Source organism: Lucilia sericata, unplaced genomic scaffold (assembly GCF_015586225.1).
Source record: "Lucilia sericata isolate MDLA Ls3-8-SP2 unplaced genomic scaffold, ASM1558622v1 Contig000299F_arrow, whole genome shotgun sequence".
Lineage (NCBI taxonomy): Eukaryota > Metazoa > Arthropoda > Insecta > Diptera > Calliphoridae > Lucilia > Lucilia sericata.
This window is the reverse complement of record NW_023994324.1, coordinates 322,501-349,703: the sequence shown is the minus strand read 5'-3', so window position 1 is coordinate 349,703 and position 27,203 is coordinate 322,501. Positions and strand designations below refer to the sequence as shown.

General features: G+C 34.1%; 1 protein-coding gene across 2 annotated transcripts in view; it reads left to right on the top strand.

Moving 5' to 3' along the window:
* The window catches only part of LOC119603381 (protein spire), a 161,756-nt gene that overhangs the window by 50,319 nt on the left and 84,234 nt on the right, over positions 1–27,203 (top strand). For both annotated transcript variants that reach the window (XM_037955398.1, XM_037955399.1), the window contains exon 3: positions 12,162–12,202. In XM_037955398.1, coding sequence (XP_037811326.1) covers positions 12,162–12,202 — 41 coding nt within the window. The remainder of the gene's footprint in view (positions 1–12,161; positions 12,203–27,203) is intronic.

The following is a 27,203-nucleotide window of genomic DNA, read 5'->3' as shown; positions in this document are numbered from 1 at the left end:
TTTATCTCTGCATTTTTTCAGATGGCCAAATTATATGAAAAAGAAACGATCATAAATTAAGGCGAGTGAAATAAGATTAAAGTTTTTTTATGACATAATAAAATAACGGTTATTGTTAATTGATTGAATAAACAAATAACAGAGTAAAACCCTATCAACCACAACAACATACAATGTATGTAATTAAATAATTGTCAAATGGGTGGTAAAATAATTTAATTTTTAATTCATAAAAGATGATCTGTCAGTTTGTGGCTTAAGAAGTGCTCTTTTGGCAAGAGTTTTAAAAGAGCTTAATCATATTGTAATATATTTTATTTTTGTAATATCGTTCCTATGCCATAGGCAAGACTATAGATTGGTCTATACTGAAGACTGATGTATAGTCAATGCTGGTCTATAGTCAAGAATGCAGACTGGTCGATAGTCAGAAAGTCTATAGAAAAGACTATATAGTGGTCTATAGTCAGGATTATATACTGATCTATAGTCAAGACTATAAACTGGTCTATAGTCAAGACTATAGACTGATCTATAGTCAAGACTATACTGGTCTATGGTCAAGACTATAGACTGATTTATAGTCAAGACTATAGACTGGTCAATAGTCACGACTATAGACTGATTTATAGTCAAGACTATAGACTGATTTATAGTCAAGACTATAGACTGATCTATAGCCAAGACTATGGACTGATCTATAGTCAAGACTATAGACTGATCTATAGTCAAGACTATAGACTGATCTATAGTCAAGACTGTAGACTGATCTATAGTCAAGACTACAGACTGATCTATAGTCAAGACTATAGCATGATCTATAGTCAAGACTATAGACTGATCTATAGTCAAGACTATAGACTGATCTATAGTCAAGACTATAGCATGAGTCAAGACGATAGACTGATCTATAGGCAAGACTATAGACTCGTCTATAGACAGAGCTATAGACTGGTCTATAGACAACACTATAGACTGGTCTATAGACTGCTCTATAGACTGGTTTATAGGCAAGACTATAGACAGAGCTATAGAGAAGACTATAGACTAGTGTATAGACATGACTGTAGACTGGTCGATAGTCAAGACTACAAATCGGTCTATAAACAAGACTATATTCTTTTCTATAGTCTGGTCTATAGTTAATGCTATAGTTTGGTCTATAGACAAGACTATAGACTGGTCTACAGACATGACTATAGACTGATGTTTAGACAGGACTATAGACTGGTCTATAGATAAGACTCTATGTAGACTGGTCTATAGTCAAGACTACAAACTGGTCTATAAACAAGACTATAGACAAGACTATACTCTGGTCTATAGTCAATGCAATAGACAAGACTATAAACTGGTCAATAGACAAGACTATTTACTGGTCTATAGACGAGACTATGTCTGGACTGATCTGTAGACAAGACTATAGACTGGTCTATAGTTAAGACTATAGTTAAGACTATGTCTATTGGTCTATAGTTAATACTATTCACTAGTCAATATACATGTAGACAATATTCTTGTCTATAGACCAGTTAATAGGGTCTATAGTCTGATTTATAGTCAATACTATAGTCAAGACTATAGTCTGTTCTATAGTCAATACTATAATCTGGTCTACTGACAATACTAAAGTCTGGTCTATAGACAGTACTAAAGTCTGGTTTATAGTCAATGCTAAAGTCTGGTCTATAGTCAAGACCATAGTCTGGTATATAGTCAAGACTATGGTCTGATCTATAGTTAAGACTAAAGTCTGGTCTATAGTTAAGACTATAGTCTGGTCTATAGTTAAGACTATAGTCTGGTCTATACTCAAGACTATAGTCTGGTCTATACTCAAGACTATAGTCAATACTATAGTCTGGTCTATAGTCAAGACTATAGCCTGGTCTATAGTCAAGACTATAGCCTGGTCTATAGTCAAGACTATAGTGTGGTCTATAGTCAAGACTATAGTGTGGTCTAGACTATAGTCTGGTCTATAGTCAAGGTCCCAATGGCATGAAATTAATTAATTTATTTACCAAATTCCTTTAAAGTAAATGGAAAATTGTCACATTTAAGCTGGTTAAGTGACACATTCTCTTTTTTTTACAAATCATGGTATATTATTGTTGAAATCAATTGACACAACTTTCCTGCAGGGTTTTGAACTAGTTTACTATGTATGCTTAGTTTATTTCATACAACACTTCAATCGATCAATATTTTGCAATAAAATAAAAAAAAAAAATTCTAAAATTTCTTAAGACAAACAACAAAAACAAGTTGCAACACACCACAAACATCTCACATTCAGTTATATTTAACAATTTTAGTTTTTGTTTGTGGTGTTTGCTGCTGTTACTAGATTGTTGTTGAATGGATGATGGATGTTTAATAAACTGAAAATTTACTAGCTGTGCATGCCTGGGTCTAAGCATGCGGAACGAAAACAAGTTCAAACATTAAACAAAAAAAAAAATAAATAAATCGTAATATTGTTTCTCAAACAATAAATACAGCAAGAAAAAAAGTTTAAAACGATCAAAATGATTGGATGGATAAGTTTATAGTTTGGGTTAATTGTTTTAGCCACCAGCGTTCCAAAGTGTTTGTCGAATGAATGACTTGAGTGAATGAGCGCGTCTTTCGCGCTGTATGAATGGAATGAAGTTTAAAATATTTTATAGATGTGTCTGTCCGTCTGTCTGTAATTGTAAACACATTTTACATTTAACAATTGTACAATTCATTGGTGTATAATTATGGTGAATAAAAATGTTAGATAAAATTAAAAATAACAAAAAAAGTATAAACATTACATATTGCAAATCAACATTAATAAAATGTTAACAATAAAAACTTTCAAATACTAAGCAAAACATTAAAAAATTTAAAACATTAAAAAAAATAATGTTTTAAATTTTAACAAATTTGGTTATAATTAAAAGAGAATGTTACAAGTTTCTAATTAAGAGTTTTTAATTGAAATATAGTGCAAACCCTTTACAAAATTTGACAGGTTTTAAAAGTATTCTCTAATCATATTTCTTAAAAACGCTACATTGTCTACACCGGTTTGTAACTTAACCGCTGAGGGCGATTAAGGGCCAAACTATTTTGGATGTCCTCCCCATTTGTCGAGTTCAGTTCTAGTTCAGTTCTAGTTCAGTTCTAGTTCAGTTCTAGTTCAGTTCTAGTTCAGTTCTAGTTCAGTTCTAGTTCAGTTTAGTTCAGTTCTAGTTCAGTTCTAGTTCAGTTCTAGTTCAGTTCTAGTTCAGTTCTAGTTCAGTTCTAGTTCAGTTCTAGTTCAGTTCTAGTTCAGTTCTAGTTCAGTTCTAGTTCAGTTCTAGTTCAGTTCTAGTTCAGTTCTAGTTCAGTTCTAGTTCAGTTCTAGTTCAGTTCTAGTTCAGTTCTAGTTCAGTTCTAATTCAGTTCTAGTTCAGTTCTAGTTCAGTTCTAGTTCAGTTCTAGTTCAGTTCTAGTTCAGTTCTAGTTCAGTTCTAGTTCAGTTCTAGTTCAGTTCTAGTTCAGTTCTAGTTCAGTTCTAGTTCAGTTCTAGTTCAGTTCTAGTTCAGTTCTAGTTCAGTTCTAGTTCAGTTCTAGTTCAGTTCTAGTTCAGTTCTAGTTCAGTTCTAGTTCAGTTCTAGTTCAGTTCTAGTTCAGTTCTAGTTCAGTTCTAGTTCAGTTCTAGTTCAGTTCTAGTTCAGTTCTAGTTCAGTTCTAGTTCAGTTCTAGTTCAGTTCTAGTTCAGTTCTAGTTCAGTTCTAGTTCAGTTCTAGTTCAGTTCTAGTTCAGTTCTAGTTCAGTTCTAGTTCAGTTCTAGTTCAGTTCTAGTTCAGTTCTAGTTCAGTTCTAGTTCAGTTCTAGTTCAGTTCTAGTTCAGTTCTAGTTCAGTTCTAGTTCAGTTCTAGTTCAGTTCTAGTTCAGTTCTAGTTCAGTTCTAGTTCAGTTCTAGTTCAGTTCTAGTTCAGTTCTAGTTCAGTTCTAGTTCAGTTCTAGTTCAGTTCTAGTTCAGTTCTAGTTCAGTTCTAGTTCAGTTCTAGTTCAGTTCTAGTTCAGTTCTAGTTCAGTTCTAGTTCAGTTCTAGTTCAGTTCTAGTTCAGTTCTAGTTCAGTTCTAGTTCAGTTCTAGTTCAGTTCTAGTTCAGTTCTAGTTCAGTTCTAGTTCAGTTCTAGTTCAGTTCTAGTTCAGTTCTAGTTCAGTTCTAGTTCTAGTTCAGTTCTAGTTCAGTTCTAGTTCAGTTCTAGTTCAGTTCTAGTTCAGTTCTAGTTCAGTTCTAGTTCAGTTCTAGTTCAGTTCTAGTTCAGTTCTAGTTCAGTTCTAGTTCAGTTCTAGTTCAGTTCTAGTTCAGTTCTAGTTCAGTTCTAGTTCAGTTCTAGTTCAGTTCTAGTTCAGTTCTAGTTCAGTTCTAGTTCAGTTCTAGTTCAGTTCTAGTTCAGTTCTAGTTCAGTTCTAGTTCAGTTCTAGTTCAGTTCTAGTTCAGTTCTAGTTCAGTTCTAGTTCAGTTCTAGTTCAGTTCTAGTTCAGTTCTAGTTCAGTTCTAGTTCAGTTCTAGTTCAGTTCTAGTTCAGTTCTAGTTCAGTTCTAGTTCAGTTCTAGTTCAGTTCTAGTTTTCAATAATGTTTTAAATTTTATTAATTTTTAAAAATATTCCCTAATTGGATTTCTTAAAAACGCTGTATAGTCGACACTGGTTATTAACCTAACAATGTATGTGTCTTAAATTAAAACACTTAAAATTTAATGGCTTTTAATTTAATCGATAACAATTTAATAACTTTTTTTCAACATTTTTTATTTAAAAACATTTAAAAAACGAGAAAAAATACCTCAAACTAACGGGACAAGTCTATGAATTTTCATTAAGATCCCCATTAAAAAAAAAACACCCAACTTAACGAAAACTGTGCAACATTTAACAGTAAAATTTTAATGGAATTAAATAAAATGAATTGGAAATAAAATGTACATGCAATAATTAACTTTTTAACTATGAAAAAATTACCAAAAAAAAAATCGCATAAAATAAAAAGTTAATAAAAAATAAAACATTGTATGAAATTATATTTGAAATTTGCAATAATAACGGAAATGAAAACTGAAAAAATACCGGCGGACAATACACAAGGTAAACTGTTGTTGGCGTTGGGTGTAGTAGTAAATGTTGCGAATGAACGCTTAAATGTAATCGAAACGCTTTTCTTTTCATATATTTGTAATAATAAATTTTATTGTTTTTTCTCCATTTTACTGCAAAGTGTGGTTAACTACACCGAAACTTGTCAGTATTAGATTTGATGTGAGTTAGCGCAAGTTTGATTGTCAGTTTATCTGGTTTGCTATATTATTTACACATTTTATTGTAAATGTACTATTTTATAGTTATTGGGCTTATAACACTTAATTACATAGTTGTTAACGCTCAAGCTTATGTTTTAATAGTCATACAGTTTGAAAGTGGAAGTGAAATATCTTAAATCTAGGTTAGATTGTATGGGGAACTAGCGATTGGAAGGTCACTTGGCTCATTGCACTAGCCTTAACACTATTCTTTCCTAATTTGGTCGGTCCTATATTCCTATGATTAGAGAGACAAACATCTAGTAGTTTTCACAAATTTGATTACATCCGTTAGTAACACATCCTAGATATAGTCCATGTTAGTACCTGTCTTGCTGACCACATCAAACGATGCTACTTTTTCACTCACAGAATACGCTAGAAATTACTCAACACCTCTCCTTTCCGCCTGGAAAAGATCACTCAGATCACTCAGTTGGCAGTTTTTGTACATTGCTTTGCCGGTTCAAGCACAAGCACTTTACTCAAGTACTTGAGCTATCATCGGTTAGCCTGCTTCAGTTCTAGTTCAGTTCTAGTTCAATTCTAGTTCAGTTCTAGTTTAGTTCAGTTCTAGTTCACTTCTAGTTCAGTTCTAGTTCAGTTCTAGTTCAGTTCTATTTCAGTTCTAGTTCAGTTCTAGTTCAGTTCTAGTTCAGTTCTAGTTCAGTTCTAGTTCAGTTCTAGTTCAGTTCTAGTTCAGTTCTAGTTCAGTTCTAGTTCAGTTCTAGTTCAGTTCTAGTTCAGTTCTAGTTCAGTTCAGTTCTAGTTCAGTTCTAGTTCAGTTCTAGTTCAGTTCTAGTTCAGTTCTAGTTCAGTTCTAGTTCAGTTCTAGTTCAGTTCTAGTTCAGTTCTAGTTCAGTTCTAGTTCAGTTCTAGTTCAGTTCTAGTTCAGTTCTAGTTCAGTTCTAGTTCAGTTCTAGTTCAGTTCTAGTTCAGTTCTAGTTCTAGTTCAGTTCTAGTTTAGTTCTAGTTCAGTTCTAGTTCAGTTCTAGTTCAGTTCTAGTTCAGTTCTAGTTCAGTTCTAGTTCAGTTCTAGTTCAGTTCTAGTTCAGTTCTAGTTCAGTTCTAGTTCAGTTGTAGTTCAGTTCTAGTTCAGTTCTAGTTCAGTTCTAGTTCATTTCTAGTTCAGTTCTAGTTCATTTCTAGTTCAGTTCTACTTCAGTTCTAGTTCAGTTCTAGTTCAGTTCTAGTTCAGTTCTAGTTAAGTTCTAGTTCTGTTCTAGTTCAGTTCTAGTTCAGTTCTAGTTCAGTTCTAGTTCAGTTCTAGTTCAGTTATAGTTCAGTTATAGCTCAGTTATAGTTCAGTTATAGTTCAGTTCTAGTTCAGTTCTAGTTCAGTTATAGTTCAGTTATAGTTCAGTTATAGTTCAGTTATAGTTCAGTTATAGTTCAGTTCTAGTTCAGTTCTAGTTCAGTTCTAGTTCAGTTCTAGTTCAGTTCTAGTTCAGTTCTAGTTCAGTTCTAGTTCAGTTGTAGTTCAGTTCTAGTTCAGTTCTAGTTCAGTTCTAGTTCATTTCTAGTTCAGTTCTAGTTCATTTCTAGTTCAGTTCTACTTCAGTTCTAGTTCAGTTCTAGTTCAGTTCTAGTTCAGTTCTAGTTAAGTTCTAGTTCTGTTCTAGTTCAGTTCTAGTTCAGTTCTAGTTCAGTTCTAGTTCAGTTATAGTTCAGTTATAGCTCAGTTATAGTTCAGTTATAGTTCAGTTATAGTTCAGTTCTAGTTCAGTTCTAGTTTAGTTCTAGTTTAGTTCTAGTTCAGTTCTAGTTCAGTTCTAGTTCAGTTATAGTTCAGTTATAGTTCAGTTATAGTTCAGTTATAGTTCAGTTCTAGTTCAGTTATAGTTCAGTTATAGTTCAGTTCTAGTTCAGTTCTAGTTCAGTTATAGTTCAGTTATAGTTCAGTTATAGTTCAGTTATAGTTCAGTTATAGTTCAGTTCTAGTTCAGTTCTAGTTCATTTCTAGTTCAGTTCTAGTTCATTTCTAGTTCAGTTCTAGTTCAGTTCTAGTTCAGTTCTAGTTCAGTTCTAGTTCTGTTCTAGTTCAGTTCAGTTCTAGTTCTAGTTCAGTTCTAGTTCAGTTCTAGTTCAGTTCTAGTTCAGTTCTAGTTCAGTTCTAGTTCAGTTCTAGTTCAGTTATAGTTCAGTTATAGTTCAGTTATAGTTCAGTTATAGTTCAGTTATAGTTCAGTTATAGTTCAGTTCTAATTTAGTTCTAGTTTAGTTCTAGTTCAGTTCTAGTTTAGTAAAAAAAAGTCATTCAAACTGAAGGGGACGATGTAAGCCAGTCGCTACCTTCGTTGTTATCTTAACATTAGTCAAAATCTTGTTAATTTTGACCTATTAACAGATTTCTTCCCCATATTAAAACATTTCTATTTTTATATATAAAACTTGTACTCTATTTTTATTTAACTATTAACAGAAAACTTTAAATAATTGGAGCATATTAAATGTGTTATTTAAGCTTTAACACAGTGTTTCTAATCTTTTAGTCATAACTGTTTTAAAGATACTACAAAAACGATCTTCTGGCAACAGAAAACTGCTGTTGATCTTACTGACATTTCATACTACGAATCGGAAAATATGTCTGTGCGTCCAGCTGTCTGTTGTTTTATATATGAGTTTTTATGTTCAGCTCTGCTAAATGTTGTCTGTCTGTCTGACTTTCGATCTGACTGCCTGACTGCTTTCATTTCTATTTTCTAGTTTTGACTTTTAACGCTTTAGTTTTTTTGAAAATTTCTATTGTTATTGTTTGGTGTTTGTTTGTAGTCTTATTTTAATGACTGCAATTAACAATTTCAAATGTGTGTGTGTGTGTGTGTAACCTAATGGAAGTGTTAGAGGTTGATATTTTAAATCTTACCAAGATAAATTCATATGCAGTAATTATACACATATAATTTTCAGTTTCAGTTTTTAGTTTGTTCATTCATTCTATGATGTTTAATTTCAAACATAATTATTTTGATAACAAAACTTTAAAAAACCCACCAAGCGCAGCTTAAACATATTTTCAACTGAAAAAAAAAAAAATATTTAAATAAACATGTGCTCAAATTATGAATTCATTAGAAACCAGCGCCACACATTAGTTAAAATTTAAATGTCTTTTTTTATAACATTTTAATTTCCATAGAAATTCTGACAGATCCCACAGAATCTGCTTTGTGTTGTATAAATTGCTCTTTTTATTTTCGCTCTTTTTTCAACACGATTTTCTAACAACAGTTTTTTTAAAGAACTTCTTAAAAAAATTTTAATTCATATTGTCTGCTGTTAGTTCTTTCAGACAAAATTTGTTGAAAGAACATGTGTTGGCTCTACTGTTGATTTTGTTATTAAATTTAATAATTTTTATGAGTTTGGACAAACAAATTCATTTTTATTTGTTACTTTTTGAACTAATTGACATTTAACGGTCATTTTTTACTAATTAATTTATGGTCTTTTTAAAACGCAAATTTAATATTCAAACGGCATTTTGTGGACATTTGTTTATTCGTAAGTTGTTCTTTTATTCATGAATATTGCTGATTTGTGTTTTAGGAATTTATATTTTATTGGGGTATATAATCAAGGGATATGATGTCATTTGGGAATTGTATAGAAGGAATGTTAGAAGTTGTAACACTATTGCCTTTTAATGAAATGAAATTTATTTATTATTACAATATAACAACTTACGAAACAGCTGGGTATCGAACTGTCCACCCATCAATCTAATTGAATTGTCCTACTAAAGCACCGCAAGTTCAAAACTAAGGACTTTTCAAAGCTTTTGTAGTTCATTATTACTCCCTCAGAGGCATGTTAACTTTTCAAACCTAACTCTAACTCGCCTTGCTATAACAACCCCCAAGAATAGCTTCTCTAACAGTACCTCAGATCTGCTAGGACCTTAAACTAGAACAACCAATTAATTTCTGGTCTAACCTAAATATCTGGCACCACGGGAGACACTTGCACGTAGGATTTGTCTTCTACTGCCTATTGATGATGTCCCTTGGGGGTCCATGTCGTGTTTGTTGGTTGCTACCCATATCGTGGGAAGATAATGCTAGTTAAAGGGCTAATGTATGCTTTAGGCTAAACTTAATTAAGCATAAGTCTATCTGTGCTGTTGCCATCTCAACGCATAATATATCGCCTGTTGAAGGCCTGATGTTGGCTTTAGGCCAGACTTAATTCTTCATAAGTTTTTAAGTGCGATTACCGTCTGAACAGATAACGTATCGGCGGCATGGTTGCATGATTGGTAGTGAACAAAATCTGTACAGAACCAAGTCGTTAATTCTTAAGATTTCTCGATAATTGCTTAAAGTCCTGTCAGATTTATGTTGTGGGCTATCAAATATGCCTCTAAGCGTTGTTGTTAAGTCAAAAAGAAGGCCTCGATAGTATTACAATTACGAGACTGTGTATTGAAAAGTTTTTGGACGATTCGTGATCTGATTGCATCATTTCTACATTGCAAATATTATTCTAAAGATCATATGTTTCTTTGTTACACTAATCTCTTGTGGAAACGTAAAGCCCATGGAGTGTAAGGCGTTATTATGCGCCTTCTATTCTGACCAGAAAATCTTCGGAAAGAGATGGACAATTAAATTTGCGTCTATAGGACACGTCATCAATGTATACATTACACATTGGATAGTTATACAAAATCATCGGACGTGTCTGATCGCATACCAGACACAGAATATGTCGGATACTTTGAAACGTTGATTACCGGTAGAATGTCTTGGTCAAGCGGAACATTAGAGCAAATACCAGTAGGAATACGTTGCTACATGGATGGCGCTAAATTGGGGGACACAGTGGGCCTGGGGTTCTATATTGAAGACCCAGAAACAGAAATATAACACCGTTTACCTAATCATAGCACAAGCTTCCAGACAGAAGTCCGAGCAATAACGGAATGTGTAAATAATCTGACGAATGCAAAACCTTTCGACGGAACAAAAGCTGAATTATTGAAAAATATGAGTGAGAGAATCCCATAAGGGCTCTTGGAATAATGAAACGGTGGGTAGAACAACAAAGATCCTATGGGTTGACCCTGATGAGAGCAAGACGAGAAATCTCCTCAAAATGAGCATATCATAGGTTATTATGATGGTACGTATTCTGAGTGAACACACAGTATTACGAGCACATCTATACAAAATTGGACGAGCAGATTAAGACGAATTTAAAGCATGTGGAGAGGACAGTGAAACTCTGGAGCAATTTCTTTGCCACTGTCAAGCATTTGACAAAGTTAGATCTAAATATCTTGGAAGTGTTGTTATTCCGGAAATAACGTTCCTGACTAACAGTGATTGGAAAATTCTTAGGAATTACGTCCAGGAAACTGAGTTTCTGAACATTGAAAGAACATACTTTTAGAAAACAAGTTTTTGTTTCATGAGAAGGAACGCACAACAGGCCCGATACTGGCCTAGGTGTATTTTTTCGGGTTTGATCTAGTATACATCCTCCTAACCTAAACTGGAGGTACACTAAACACATCTGTCCATTTTGTTCAAGATTCTAAGATTATCTCGTCTTTATTTCATCCATGATCAAATCGTCTTAGGCCTGACTGGAGGCAATGATTTATGATTTAGTTTCAGAGTGTCGAGTGCGCTTAAATACTATATAACATCGATCAGAGCAGCATGTAGACCGAATTTGAGACGGCAGTCCGATTATAAACTACCTGCAAAAAGCTTTAACTGGACCTTTTGAATAAGAATACCAACAAAAGTGGATGGGGCTACAAACACTTGATTCAGATGCTCGGAACGACACGATGGCAGTCTACAACGAATTGTCTGTCATGACTCATGAGCTAAGTCTCTAGGTCTGCATCATATAAGCTTGCACTATTTCTCAGGCTGAAATTTTATCCATCGATACGAACGCGAAAACATCTGTGAACAAAGTTTTCAGACTTAGAATATTAACATATACAAAGACAAGTCTTACATCTGTTAAGGCTCCCACATCGAACGATATAAAGTCGAAATGAATGTCCCAACTAAGACGACACTTTGTGTAGTTACTATAGGTTTCATTACATGGAGGCATTCCAGGAATGAAATTGCCAACGTTTGCGATATCGGGTTGTCCGATTGACCGGTTCCGATCCTATCTTACGAACGAATGCTCAATTAACGGATCAAGCATTAGTATCGAACATAATCGATGATTGCGCGAAGGAGTATCAAAGATTCATTGCCGCTCGGGATTAATCGCCAATAAAAGAACAAATATATTTTCTATAAAAACTTGAAGAAGTTAACGTGACGAATGCAAAATCTTTCGACGCAAATATTGGGCATGCAGAGAGTACATTAAATCACAGGAATACTTTATGTTTTATTTTCTGGCTTGCGCCGAATTTAGATCCAAATTTCATGGGAGCAATATTTCAATCTTCAGGCACATTGATTGGAAAATTCTGGGGAATTTCGAATATTGGATGATCATTTATTTGATCTATCGCTATATAAAATATTACGCCCGAAATTTTCTAGAAATTAGAGAGGTTTGATTTCAATCTAACCTCATCGGAGATAGCTATCGCTCTCTCTCTCTCTGTCTCTTACTTTCACATATACCATTAAAAACAGACAGAAAGTTAATGTGTTACTCTCTGCCGTTAGCTGTATCGAGTAGTACTGATCACTCTAGTCTCGTAATGTCAAGTAATATTAGAATTTGTTTTCTAAGCATTAAAAATTCCTTTCAAAACTTAATGATATTTTTCACATTTAAAATTCAATTCAGACAAAATATTAATAAATTACTAATTCTGTTCTTTTTCTTCTCTCTTCTTGCAGGTGATGACAATCATACCCAACACATTGCCTCTCATAAAAAGGTAAGTTTTGCGAATTAATACCTCTAATACTAAAAACCATAAATAAATTTTTAAAGTGTTCATTCTTCTATAAAAATTTATTACCCTTTAGCTAAATGCCAATAACACGCTTACGATCAATCGAATGATCGATCATATTGATGATAGAGAAAAAAAAAACATTTGATGCTCGAATAATTTTATGTAATTTGTTGTTTTAGAATCCCGGCCATTTGTCCATCAAAATGAAATAAATTTTTTTATACGTTTTACAAAAAAAAAACCTTTTTTGCCATGAAGCGTAACGTCATAAATTCTTAATAAAGAACAGAATATTAACAAATTCTCTGATTCATTTTGAAATACATTTTTTTGCGGAAAAGGGTTATAATTTAAAAAAAAATAAAATTAAATTTTGTTTAACGACGTATATTTGTTGTTTATGGTTGAAATAATTACAAATTTATTTGACTTTTTTTAACACAATTTACATTTTTTGAGGGGGAAGAATGGAATTTTCCGTTCATGTAATAAAATTCACTATATGTGTTCCTTATAGACTATATAGTACATTTTAAATATATACAATTAAATATTGAACATCTTTTTTTTCCATCTCAAATTCAATCACGTAACAAGTTTCAAACTACATTAACGTCTACGTAATATAATGTCACACTTTATAATGCGAATATACTTTCATAAGATTGTAGGTTTATCTATATTGGTCCAGTTACATATACAAACGCATATTATATAGTTCATGGTGGTTTTTGCATGCAGAGGGAATAAAAACTCAAATGGAAAGAAATTCAACAAACCGCAGATAATAATACTGACAATTTTATCGTCATCATAGACGATGTCAAACTACTACTTTTCCTACTTACCTCCATATGGCTTGGTTGGTGCTGGTGCTGCTGCTGGTAACTACTTTAATTTTGATTTCCTTAAAGCAAGTGATTTATGCCACACATATATACTAGACTCACTCATTCGCTCCATTTGAGAGAAGTGATGGAGTCAACGACAATAACGATGGCGTCGAATGCCAACATCATGTGCAAACTTAGAGAGTTACAGTCATCAGTGGAGGAATGAAAAAAGGCTTTAAAATGTTATATCTGGCAGTGGATTTTATGATATTTTTTATGTTGATTTTATTGAAACCTTTATGCTGGAAATACAGTGAGGGATAAATGTTTTATAAATTGGAAACATTTGTACATCTTTTGCCCTTCTTTCTGGCAATATATGGATTCCGCGCCAAAAGTACTGCTTGTCTTTTGAGGCCAGTAATCGATCAAGTCTAATACAGATACCCTGAGTTTTACAAGAGAGAAAGAGAGCATTCTGTATCGATTGAAACAAATAGTTGCCGAACGGTTCAAAATTTGGACTATAAGTCGGATAAGGCAAAACTTCTCAATCAGTTCATTCAAAATACTTTTTAACAGGTATTACAATAGATGTGGCCAATCGTTGTCGTGATAGAATATTACACTTTCATGTTTGGCCGCATGTTCTGAGCATTTTTCATCCAATGGTCGCATCAAACGAATCCGTTGCAGTCCTGATATGTTCGGAATCGATCTAAGAAGCTTATAATAGCTCCACCATGTACAGAGCGTTTTTCAGCCAACGGTCGCTTTAAACGAATTCGTTGCATTCCTGAGATGTTCGGAATCGACCTAAGCAGCTCATAATAACTCCACCATGTACATAGCGTTTTTCACCCAATGGTCGCTTTAAACGAATCCGTTGTATTCAATCAGGAGATGAAAGCGTAATATTCAATGTTCTGGACCGATTTTAGCAGCTCATAATAGATAGAACCGTTTTAGCCCCGTCAAGTATAGAGCATTGCCATGGATATTGGACTTTGGTGTCGATTCGACTTCACATACAATCTCTAGTTCTTCGACTCTTTTTGAGCTCCTCTGCTTTAAATCCATTTTCCTTGGTTGTGGAAAAATCCTCCTGCTCGGATATGCTTTGAAATTGCTGCTTGAATAGCTCCCAATGGTTTTTCAATCTCTTATTAAGTTTGATAGCAGATCTCATGTAGTAACGACTCCAATTCTTGGCCTTCAAAGTGAGCTGAAATTCTCACAAGCCAACTCTCGAACATTGAATCGGTGGAACACTTTCACCTTAAAATTCGATGAATAATCTCAATAGTGACTGATGATAGATGATATCTGAGATGTCCTGAGAAGTGTAGATCCAGGCAGTCTTATGAATGAGTTTTTGTACAGTTTCTTCTTCTAAACAACTTCTACACTCAGCACTACGTCCCGTAAGCATATGTCTCACAGTAGTGTTAACGAAAATATATCAAGGTCCAAGAAAATGATGGTAAAATTCCGTGAAAGACAAAATCGGAACTTTGTGGATATTCTGCGCACCAATTGAGTTCCAATTCTTAGATTGTGTTCCATACTGCGGTATCAGTATCAAACTTATTACCATCAGAACTTATTAGGTTAGAGCCGAGAGTCTTAAGATATGGCGGACTGTCTAAGTAGGTGTTAATGTTCGAAATCTCATGATTAAAATCCCGGATGTTTTAGACTGCAAAATAGTTCAGGCATTTGGTAATGTGATGGAGAACAACTGTTGGACTCTCTAAGTAGGTGTTAATGTTCGGACTCTTAATATTAGAATATCGATTAGTTAAGCCTGAAAAAAATTCAGGCATTTGGTAATCTAATGGAAAACACCATCTATTGCTCGCATACCAGAGACAGACTTTGTCGGGAGTTGTGACTCAAGATGATGGCCAAGCACCTCGTTAGAAAAAAAACACCTATAAGACAGAAGACAATTAGGATGGCATCAGTGAATATGGTTACATTTAAGACTACATTGGACTGTAACATAGCTAAAGCCCAATACTCTTTGAGTGTAAAGCTCTTTTATATATAAATACTAAGCTACTCAAGGATAATAGGCAATGAAAGAGCAAGCAACTTGAGGAAGTTAAACTGACGTATACAAAATCTTTCAACACAATGAGATCACAGTGGGCACTAAGATCGTATGGGGTGACTCCAACAAGAGGAGGACAAGAAGTCTACTTATAGTAATTACGACCGAGGTATGATGGTGCGTACCGACGATAATTCATTTAATAGAACACTTTGTAGGGAAATTGTATATGATAGAAATTTACGCTGGAAGAGCATGAAAGCTAGCGTATGTTCCATTTCAGAACAGGGTATCCGTAATTGGCTTGCCCTCCAAAATGAGCAGTGCTTTTGGGGCTGAGCAGTGCAGAGGTCGTGACTTCGATTCCTACTAGGCACTCTGTTAAAGAAGCTCTCAACAATCCCGATAGTTGTTCTTCGTATCTGAAGTTAAACAAACAAACTATTCTATTTGGGTTCCAGGACATGATTGCAATTAAAAGGAAATGAAATATCTGATGAATGCGCAACCAAAGGGTCGTTCCTAGACTTAACACTTTCGCAAAGGGATATTTACACTCCCGTGGTGACCTTATCAAAATTGGGACTTTGAGTGAGAGAGAGCTCAGCTGTTCAAATATCCCCACTTGTAGAATATTGAGACTGCTCTGGCCCACTCTAACAACGGATAGGACTAGGACTCTTGTCTTTTAGTAAGTATTCGATTAGGCTTCTCACTGGTATAATTACGGGACACTGTATGATTGGACATATGTCGGAACGTATGGGCTACCCACATTATAGCTACTGTAAAAGCTGTTTGGACAAGGAAGAAGAGGAATCGGTACAACACCTTCTATGTGACTGCCCTGCCTTACGAGTGACTACTTTGTCTTGTTAGAGCACTTTTCCATGATCTGGTCCCAGACTCAGATATGCGTCGCTAGTAAACATATTCGGTTTTATTAGAAATATCATCCAGTTTTCATGGGGACCGCAAGAAACAGGTAGTCAACGAAATTAGGGAGGGAAATCAATCTCTCAACCTAAGGGAATGGCAATTCTAAGGCTCTCACAATGGGCCCATCCTTTTCGTTTTTGCTAAAGTTATTTATTCTAGAATGGATTCTCCTGACAGAGAGAGACCAATTTTTTCTCTATTATTATTCCATATTATGTTGATTTAGAAGCTTTACAACAATTTCCCAATGTAACAACATTTAAAGCACTTACCATTTGGAACATTAATACACATTTAGTTTCAATTTCATTATACCCTACACCACTTTAGTGGGGATGTTTGTAACGCACAATAATATTGGCCCAATACCCACCTTAAAGTATACCAATCGGCTTAGAATCATTTTCTGAGCTATGTCCGTCCGTCCGTCCATGTAAACCGTGTAATCAAACTACAGGTCGCAATTTTGAAAATAATTCAATGAAATTTGGTACATGACCTTCTATTGTCACAGGGACGAAGCCTATTGAAAATGGTTAAGATCGGTCCATTATTTCACCTAACCCCCATACAACTGAACCTCCGAGTAGGGCTTGTAAACCTTGTAATCAAACTACAGGTCGAAATTTTTAAGATAATTCAATGATATTTGGCACACGATCTTCTATAGTATCGGAGACGAAGCCTATTGAAAATGGTTAACATCGGTCCATTATTTCACCTAGCCCCCATACAACTGAACCCGCCGAATAAGGCTCTTAAGTTCATAATTATGTTTAATATACTGGTATCTCGACAAAAGGCTGCAAAACCAAGTTCTATACTAGCCTTAATTTTGTAACAGGTGTAGGGTATTATATGGTCGGCCTCGACCGACTATAATTTCTTACTTGTTTTGAAATAGTTTTGATTAAAAACTAACATTTATTACAACTTTACAACAAAAAGAACTTCTATTTAGTTAAGTTAACATAAAAAAATATTCCATTGTAATATATTTAAATGCTTGTTTTGTCCTTCACAGTACTTGCACATAATAATAATAGTAAATAAAATAAATTTATAATAACGTTCGTAGTCTGTGGTAATTTTTACTAAATAAATTTTATTTATATATTTAATTTTACATTATTTTTCTTTTATTATGAAAATATACATAATTTACTATTCGACATATATTAGGATTAGCTATAGGCTGTTGGGCTAAACTCTTAGTAGACTAAGAAATGTCTGTCCCTCTGTCTAGCTAAAACTCAGATAGTTTTTGTGACTCGTACAATCGCTTTAAAACATTTTGTTTTTTTCAGTTTTCCCTGATTTTTGCATAATCATAGTTGAAATTGTTATTTGATATTTCAAGTTATTTTTGCCCACATCACATCATCATCCACATCTATCTCTTCTCATCATTTACTTACATATGAGAAAATATATTTCATATATTGATTTTAAAGTTCCGTATATGCGTGTGGTTTTTTTTTCGAGGCATTATTACTATGAATATCATCGTTATTGAATGCAGAAATTATAATATTCAAAATTTTTTTTTTATCATTTCATTGTATTCAACCTGAGAGTTGTTGAGGAAAACTGCAGTTTAGTTTTCTTTTTTCAAAAACATTTCACATCATGAGTTGTCATGTTTGGTTTTATGTAATAAATCAATCAATTTCGTTTCATATTGAATTGCTGTCAATCGTCGTCAATAAAGTTTTTTTTTTTTTTTTGAGGGATTATGTTTGATTTCAAAAGCCAAACACTTTGATTTCCATATTTATTTTCTCAACATCTATATAGCGCTTAAGGAAATAGGTCTAAGCTACTTTTACCAATATGCGCTTTGCATATTTTCTTTTCAAAAAAAACCACCTGTAGAGAACAGAGAGTATAAAATTAAAACAATTGATATCCTGGTATGAGACTTTCATTGTTAGGTGTCTATAGTAGTTTAATAAAAGTTAATAATTTTCAATTGTTAAACGGATATTTGTATTCTATGGCAGTTAGGTGAAATAATGGAACGTAATTGGACCCTCATTTAGGTAAACAGGCTGGATCATAGCACACGTAAGTCCTATTTGTTCCATTAAGCGGAAGAAAATAAACTTGAGCAGAAATTAGAAGTCCGAAGGATACCAAAACGAGAGAGAGACTCCAACGACCCATAGAAACCTCATTGTAGAGCAGATCACAAATGGCTATTTCTAAGGTACTTGTAGCATCTGATTAAGGCGATCCAGCCTAATTTCAGATAGTTCTGACAATTCTTCAAAGAATCGTTAACACAAGATCGCGGAACAAATATTCTCTAATATGGGAGAGCTACATAAGAGGTGGTAAATAGAGATGCCAGTAGGAGAGACGAAGAGAGTTCAAAGACCCATAGAGACATTATTGTGAAGCAAATCACAAATGGCTATATCTAAGGCACTTGAAGTACCTGATATTGGCATTAAGGCGATCCAGCCTATTTTCAGATAATTTTGACAATTTTGCAAAGAATCGTTAACACAAGATCACAGAGTAAATACTCTCTAACATGGGAGAGCTACATAAGAGGTGGTATATAGAAGTGACAGTAAGAGAGATGAAAAGAGTCCAAAGACACATAGAGACATTATTGTTAAGCAAATCACAAGTGGCTATTTCTAAGGCACTTGTACATCCTTAGATAGACATTAAGGCGTTCAAGCCTAACTTCAGATACTCCTGACAATTCTTCGAAGAATCGTTACCACTTGATCCAACTTCTGCAGTAATCATTGTGTCTTCCGTGTCTTGTTATTATAGCAATCATATTGCTTAGTTGGGAACAAGTTAGTTTTAGAGAATTTGCCGTTTCTATCCTGTCTGCTTACCCAATTTAGGTCACAATTACCTGGTAATACATATTTCCGTCGTTGCTGAGAAAGTGCATAACTGTATCTATCGTATAATAAAACGCTAGCTTATCCATGTTGCGTCTTTTGAATGTCTCGCCATCTTGTTTAAGGATTCCGAGACACACCTTCGTAATATCCTACAGTAATAATATAGACAGTTTATCCCTCGTCTTATGGCTGAGATTTCATTCAGGGAAGGTAGCCCTGTAACTTGATTTAGAAGCGGGAATATTCGAACTTATGGGTTAAATACACTATGTTTCGAAAACTTTTTTTTTCGAATCGTAACCCCCCTTGAGCTACATTTGTTCTGAAGCCTAAATGACATTATAATACCAAATTAAGGGATAAAGACACCGCTCCTACTAGCTCAAACCGTCCTCTACTCGAGCCATCTGTACACACGAAAATACTGAGTGGAGAAAAACTTCTTTCGAGAAAGTAGTTTTTATGGAATGAAGAGTTGGGACTACTGTAGTCTATATTATCAGATTCATCGAAGATCTCATTTGTGATTATTGCGTGTCGATCGCATTTAGAGTTATTGCCAGATTCCTGAAAACCTTGTTAATCCAGTGATATCCACCGACCACCAAACAGTGACTTCATATGACCATTTCAAAAATCCAATTGATTTGACCCCCCATTTTGAGCCTATAGATCTTTTGGATATGTACATGGCTTTTGTGATCTTGGAAGGCCTTGTCATGATAGTCGATTTCCATAACTGTTTATTATCAAAAATAACACCTAGATATTCAAACAGTTCAGCCGTGAAAGTTTCAAATCGATAGTTTCCCAATTCACGGAGCCATAATGCGTGTACCAAAGTTCAGACTCATGCACCTGTCCACATGTATTAACTCGGTAATTTTTGCATTCACTCGGTGTTTTTGTTGGAACGCCGAGTGAATGCAAAAATTGTGAACCCAAATCATTAGGGAAATGACACCCAAATCATTAGGGAAATATAATACATTTTAGAGGGTATTATAATGGACTAAATGACCTCCTAATGTAAAGAGTTTTCCAACAAGAAGTTTCTGACATTGAAATTGAATTGAATTTTTGAATTCAGTCGGTATCCCAACTAAAACGACAGACAATCTGTCGGGTTCCTGGACACCCCCTAATCATTAGGAAGACATAATACATTAGGAGAACAAATGGACATCTAATGTAAAGAGTTTTGCAATTAAAACATTTATGACGTTAAAATTGAATAGAAACTTTCTCAGATAAAAGTATGGACTTAGAATTTCGATTTTAAATTCCTCTGTATTTTAGGTCCTTCTGAATTTGCGCGTTAGTATAGATAATCTCAACTTTAAAAAGCAAACATTGATCTCAAAATTCCAATTTATAATTCAACTTTCGAAATTTAGGTTCGTTTTTTATGCTGCAGAGCGGCGCATATAGGTCCTATTGGCCCCTTTATGGTACCTGTAAAGTTATTAAACATAGAAGAGTGCAAGGCAATGACAGCGGTCAAAATGCGGAGTTTAGCAGAATTGAGCATTGAAACATTTTATCAATTACACAGTTGCCTATTGAATTCCCCGGTATTCATGGACTGGTGTTGTTTTCAGGAATTTGATTGCAGCTTGACTATCGGTAAAGATTTGAATGTTTCTTTTCGCTATTCTGTAACACTAAAACAGATGTTCATTCATTTTGAATCCTAAAAGTTATTCTCATTTCGAATTCGGGAAGGAATTTATGATCTTCAACTCGCTCTCCTTGTTTGGAAGCCTCCGTGTATAGAAAAAGTTTGGGTTAAAGAGTCCTATCGTGTCCGTATGGCATTCAATCTGAAAGCAGTGATTGGTGCTAGTTTCAAGGTTTAATATTATTGTTGTTGTTGAACCTGAAAACTAGAAAATTATCATTACCAACTCGTTCTCCTTAATTGGAACCGTATGTGTATACGGAAAGTTTGCTTGTTGAGTGATCTTCTTCACAACTTGAGTTTTCCCAGATCATAAAACTATAGTGTCTATAGAAGGCTTGGGAGTGCAATAACCAATATTTCCAGGAAGAATAGATATCTTAACTATAATCCTGTTTGTAACCATGCTGTTCTCAGGGATCCTATTGTAAGGATTGACATTCCTCTTAATACGTTGTCAAGAAGTAAGCAGTTTGATACCTAGAGTAGAATCGGTTTAGTAATCACCTCAAAAATCCATTTTAAAGTTTCCCCAACTTTTGATCGGCTTTAGCAAATCTTTCTAGGAAAAGTTTAATACGGTCAAATCTCACAATTTTGTTTAAATATAATATTCTACTACATCAGCTCCTATATTCTGCAACTTGTGATCGGCTTTAGAAAACCTATTGAGTTAAAGTTTAGTTAACAAAGTCAAATTTGACAAAGTTCACCCTATACTAACAACATTGAACCAGTCCTTATTGGAAAACCCTTTTATACAGCAAAGAACTTTTACAATATAATTCCAAATTTCCCTCGAAATTAAAAATTACTCATGCAATTGCCTTTGTCTGCAATCTTTATTATTATATTTTCCTCTAAACTTTTACATATCGGAATACGTTTTTCAAGAGGAAGTATTATAATGACTATGTTCTGGTTGGTTTTTGGAGAGGGGGGTTTTTCTTTTGTTGTTTTCATGTTTGTTTTTCGACTCAGACAAGCCAAAAATTTGATGCCATTTTCAGTTGGTTGGTGGAACTGGTTGGGAAAAAAAAGTAAATAAAAATATTAACAAAATAAAGCAAACGGACGGCGTTTGGTGGTGGTGCTGCTAAATAAGAGCGGCGTTGGTGGTGGTGGTGGTGTTGTTGTCTAGCTGTATAAAGTTTTGTAAAACGGGAGTGCCTTTAGTCATCATAAAACATTTACCAACGATTTAGGGTTCTTTATAAGCTAGTCGTTTCTCTATATATTGTGTGTGTGTTTTTTGGTCATTATTATTATGTGGCATGTAATGCACGAATGATTAAGTCGTGTCTCTTCTAAGTCATAGGAAAACTCATATAAACTTTTGTTTTAATGAAAAGGTCAAAAAACTTAAAATTGTTTTTTTTCTTTTTCATTTCAATGAAATTAGCAGAAAATTTAAGGAAATTGATATTATTTTCGAAACTTAATTACCTCAACTTCTTAAAGGGCATGGGAGTGGAAGTAAAATGTTTAAACTCTAGTGCTGACCTTTAACCATAACGTTCACACATGATTTGTTTACATTAATTGTTTCTTTTAAAAGTAATTTCTTTGATTTGTAAATAATAATTCCCTTGATTTGTTTATATTTTATTTACTTTTATTAAATATTTATTTATTTTCCATTATTTATTTGTGTTTTGTTTTTAATTAAGCTTTTTATTTTATTTACTAGATTTCTTATTCAAATATATTTTTATTTACTTTTGTGATAAATCTGAAATGATTCATTCATTTCAAATATATATAAAAATTTGTTTATTTCAGGGTAAATTTTATAAACAAAAAATCCATTTAGAAAATAAACAATAAAATGTTTTTGGAGAGTTGTTATTTAAGTGTAGATGTGACAGATGTCACTTTAATTAAACAGGTTTTATCAATTAGATTAGTAATCAAATCAGAAATTTAAGTTGTCTACAGATATCAGTGTGATATTTATTTGGATCTCAGAGAACTGCAATAGATCTGGTTGAATTTAGGCGATGTTCTTAGAGGAATTTACAATCAGTTCTCGAAGAAGTTTATTAGCATTGGAACCTTGAATGTAAACATATTATTGAGGTAAAACTAATACGACGTTATGTTCCACGTACCCTAGTTCATCAGAACCTATCCAATGTTTCTTTCGAGACAGTTCCAATATTACATCTCTTCGGTGTCTCAAGAATCCCTGCCTTCGCGTACAAATTGCTTCCGTGTGTGCACAGACGGATTCCAGACAATAAAAGGAGTTGATGGCGGCATCTTCATTGAAGAAATTCGGACTAAAATCTCATTAAGACTCAATGACGATTGTAGTATCCTCTACGCTAAGATATCAGGGTTTAAAATTGACTTAGGTACAAATGAATGTCGAAGTGTTTTACGTGAACACCTGCCATATTGGCCTATTTCACGGTGGTCTTTTTCAACCACTGCGTGAGCTTCTGTGATGACTCACCACCGCCCCAATGTGGTGTCAATTTTTGTACATGGCTGTGCCGGTCCATGTAAAAGCAATTGGCTCAAATACTTGAGCTATCCAATCTCTGACCATTGCTGTGCCTTCTGAGATGCAAGAACATCACTTCCGTTTAGAACCACGCAAATGGGATGGCCTCTGTTGTGGCAGCAACAGCACCTAAAGACGTTATTTGGTAGACCAAAACCAAATCCAAAAACATCCAACTTTGTTCTTACTTACAGAGAACACCCTGTGGTAAATCTGTTATAAACAGAGTTTCTCCCTGAACATACCTGGACATGGAAGGAAAATTCAATGGTATCACTTGTATAAGATACCCTTCATCCATAATCATTCAACCCAGCACACTTCTCATTCCTCCGGCACACTCATAGAGAACAACATCCGACACACTCACTCTCGGTATAAAGGTAGGTGAGATTCGTCCTGTATCATATATGCTTAACACTAACTCATTTCTAACGCTTAGTCCCACAGTCACTCATCTGTGGGGGATCTGTTGACTTAGGTAACAGCAACGAACTATAGATTCCACCGAACCACGAATTATAGATTGCACCGAGCATCAGTCCTTTACCCGACAATTTCTCTTTCCTCGAATTTGGGTTTAAACCACGTGGATCCCGAAGGAACCTCAACCTACTGACCAGCCAGCACGAAGTCCTGCGGGCAACTGGCCAACTGTAGTACCAGATTATGTGTTTCTCTGGTTCGATCCCAAGTCAAATCATTCCAGGGAAAGTCCGAAGAGTTTATAGTCCCGGCAGACTAGATGTACTATTAGCACTTCTTTACCCCGGGATTTCAATACACCAAAATGGGTTCTACCATCAAGTAAACATGTCCCGGCGGGAGGTGAGGTGCAATAAAATATATAACAGGTATACCACAACTTATACTTATAGTCAAGCTGATTGGTGTTTTCTTTACATCACAACTTGTCCATGAATGCCGGACGTCTCTTAACGAAATGGTGAGAAATTCGAACATAACCCTTATATGGGTCAAGGGGAATAGGTAATAATTTTACTAAGACCTTGAGCTTTAACCATGCTGAGGTGTTCTGTGAAGTTCCACTACCTGTTACTCTAATGTTCAAATCTGTTAGTCGAGTGAACATACCTGTTCGATCTCTAGATCTCTTCTTGGTCTTTGAAGACCTCAATTAGGTAACGCGCTAGGCATATTGGTTTACAGCATAATGACTTTTGCAGAAGTTTTCAAAATTAGGATGAAAAGGAGACGACTACCGTTTCCTTCTATCAAATCAGATCTATCAAATGTTCACTTCAATTTTAGAATTGTAAAAAATGATTAGAAGGCACCAAATTCTATAAATGTAGCTTCAACAATATGACCTCTATCAACTGTCAAAGATTGGAAATCCTTATTGAAAAACCCTATATAAGACGCACATTAAATAGTATCAGTCTACCGCCTCAGACACTTTGGGATGTTAGTTTGAATGGAGGATCTATATACATCAAATCCGAACGGCCTCTAACGGGTTTGTTATGCCTCAGATGGGAATCGAACCGACGACATCCGTTCTACCAGACTAGAACACTAACACTTTAGGATACCATCACAAGGAAATAAAGTGGACCTGAAGTACACACACGCTTGCCGAAGTTTATGAAAAATGTGTTGAATCGGATTCAATGTGTGAGATATGATTTATGCGGTTAAAAAGTGACGATATTGACTCGGACTTTAAATATGGAACAATCCAGTTAAAAATGTTTGAAAACCAAACTCAACAAAGACTTGCAGCAGGATGTATCAAAACCTGAGGAATTGGATTCTAAATAAGTTCAGATAGTAAGATCTTAAAGGAGATGTTGTATATCCGAAATGAAATAAAATCACTTGGTATCGAATCATTATTCGCGAGATAAAATTGATCTATTAGAATAATCTGAAGCATACAAGATCGTTCGGCCAACCAATCGAATCAACATCAAAGCCAAATATTCATAACGCAAAGGTAATGATCTGTATTTGGTGGGATCCAAAGTGTTCTTTCTATTATGAGATACTTATATCTAGCCAGAATATCACATGGAATCTGTATCATTCCTGTTAATAACTATTTAGAAAGAAGTAGTTCAGAAGTTTTGCCTTATAGTCCAGACCTCGCCCGACTAGTATATGTTTCCATTGATGCAGAAACTCTCTCTGGTTTCCGATTCACTTCAGAACAAGGCATCCGAAATTGGCTTGATTCCTTCTTAACCCCAAAAGCGGATTCCGATCCGCTGAAAGATGGGAAAAGCTCAGAACTAACAATGGTCAATATTTGGAATAAATTTTTGTAGTTCCAAAGTTACAAAATAAAAACTCCATTCAAAAAAAGTACTTTTACAGTAAAGAAAAGTACTTTGTTAAATTTCCTTACTAAAACCAATGCGAAATATCTAATTACAAATTGCAACTCTCGAATTGAACTCCTTTCCTATTATTTACCTCTTATTGTTTTTATTTCAATTCCATTATTGCATGTAATCTTCTATTTCACGTACTAGTATTATTGTTTTAAAACGTTTTCTTAGCGTGTGTGTCGGCTTGGGGTTTTGAAAACAAAAACGTACGTACACCATACACCATAAAAACGGTACTTGTTTTAAGACATTTGTATTTAAACGAAAGATGAGGTTAAGGCGAAATAGCAGCAAATATATAAGATTTTTAAAACAAAAGAAGAAAAATCAAAGAAAAGTAAAAAAAAAACTAGAATGGAATTAAATGTTTTTCCTCTGAATCTTCTTTTTATTATTTGTTCTCCTAGTATTATTGTTATTTTTGTAAAAGTTGCAGCACCACCACCAGTCACCATTATTATCATCATCAACATCATTGAAAGGCAAAATCCAATAATAATGTGCAACAAACACTTCTTCTTACTCCATGAAGAAAAACTAAATCGATTAAAACCAGTTAAACCAATTCAATTCAACTTGCAGCGTAGTCTAAATGCATACAAAAGCCAGATGATGTTAAAGGTTTAGAAGCAAAGTTTGTTATCTTCACTTTTGTTGTTTTGCAAATACAACTTCTAAAAACACAAAATTTATCTCAAAAACACATAAAATTTCTTTAAAAATATTGAGATTAGCATTTTTCCATAAATGTTAAGCAAAATCTGCTATCTCCATTATGTGTAACATTTCAAGCAGCAGATTCTGTAAATTGAATGTTTAACAGGGAATCTGATATTGGAGTTTTGTTTGCTCATAATCTCGAAAAAGGAGACATCTAAAGTTAAATTTATTCTTAAAATGGAGTTTGCTCCTTTAGCATCTATAACTCTCCCATATAAACTGTACTAATAGTTTATAATAATAGCAACAAATATACATACATATATTGTAATGCCAACTATATATATATAGCTCATACATAAGTATTCTTTACTCGATTTGTACATAAATTACATGTAATATATACATTACATTTTTATAAATAATGTAAAAGACATCTAAAACGACTCTATAGTATGTTGCTATAAGCGAGAACGTGTATTATTGTGGTATGTCAAATAAACCATATTTACGATAAATTAAAACGTTTACTACTTTTTCTCTACTTCTTCTTTTTTTCTATATATTTAAGGTGTTTAAGTCCATATTTATTTATTGTTAATACTACATAATAAAAAGAAACATAAATTTTTTAAATGTTTCTTGATTGACTAATAAAAATTTTTAATTATTACAGAGAAATGAAAAAAAACACATAATTTTAATTAAAATTGTCTTAAGAAAAATAAATATGGGTTTTATAAGGCAACATCTGAATTAGTTATTTAAATAATTTTTCTAGCTTGAGGCCGTTTAGTATGGTTTTTTAAATGGAAAATATGCAGAACATAATGTTACATTTATTTAGAAATATGTAAAGTATTAAACAGGAAGGACAGGGGTCATTTATTCGAATAACCGGGACAATACAAAGTACGAAACCTCCAGGCTACCGGCTCCAGTAGGTTCATTCCAAGGAAAGGCCGTGGATACTTTTGACTCTACTTGTTTATACTCCCGGTATACTAGAGGTAATGGTAGCACCTCTTTCCCCAGCAATCACGACAAGATGGGAAAGGTTTATTAAGGTAACATGCCC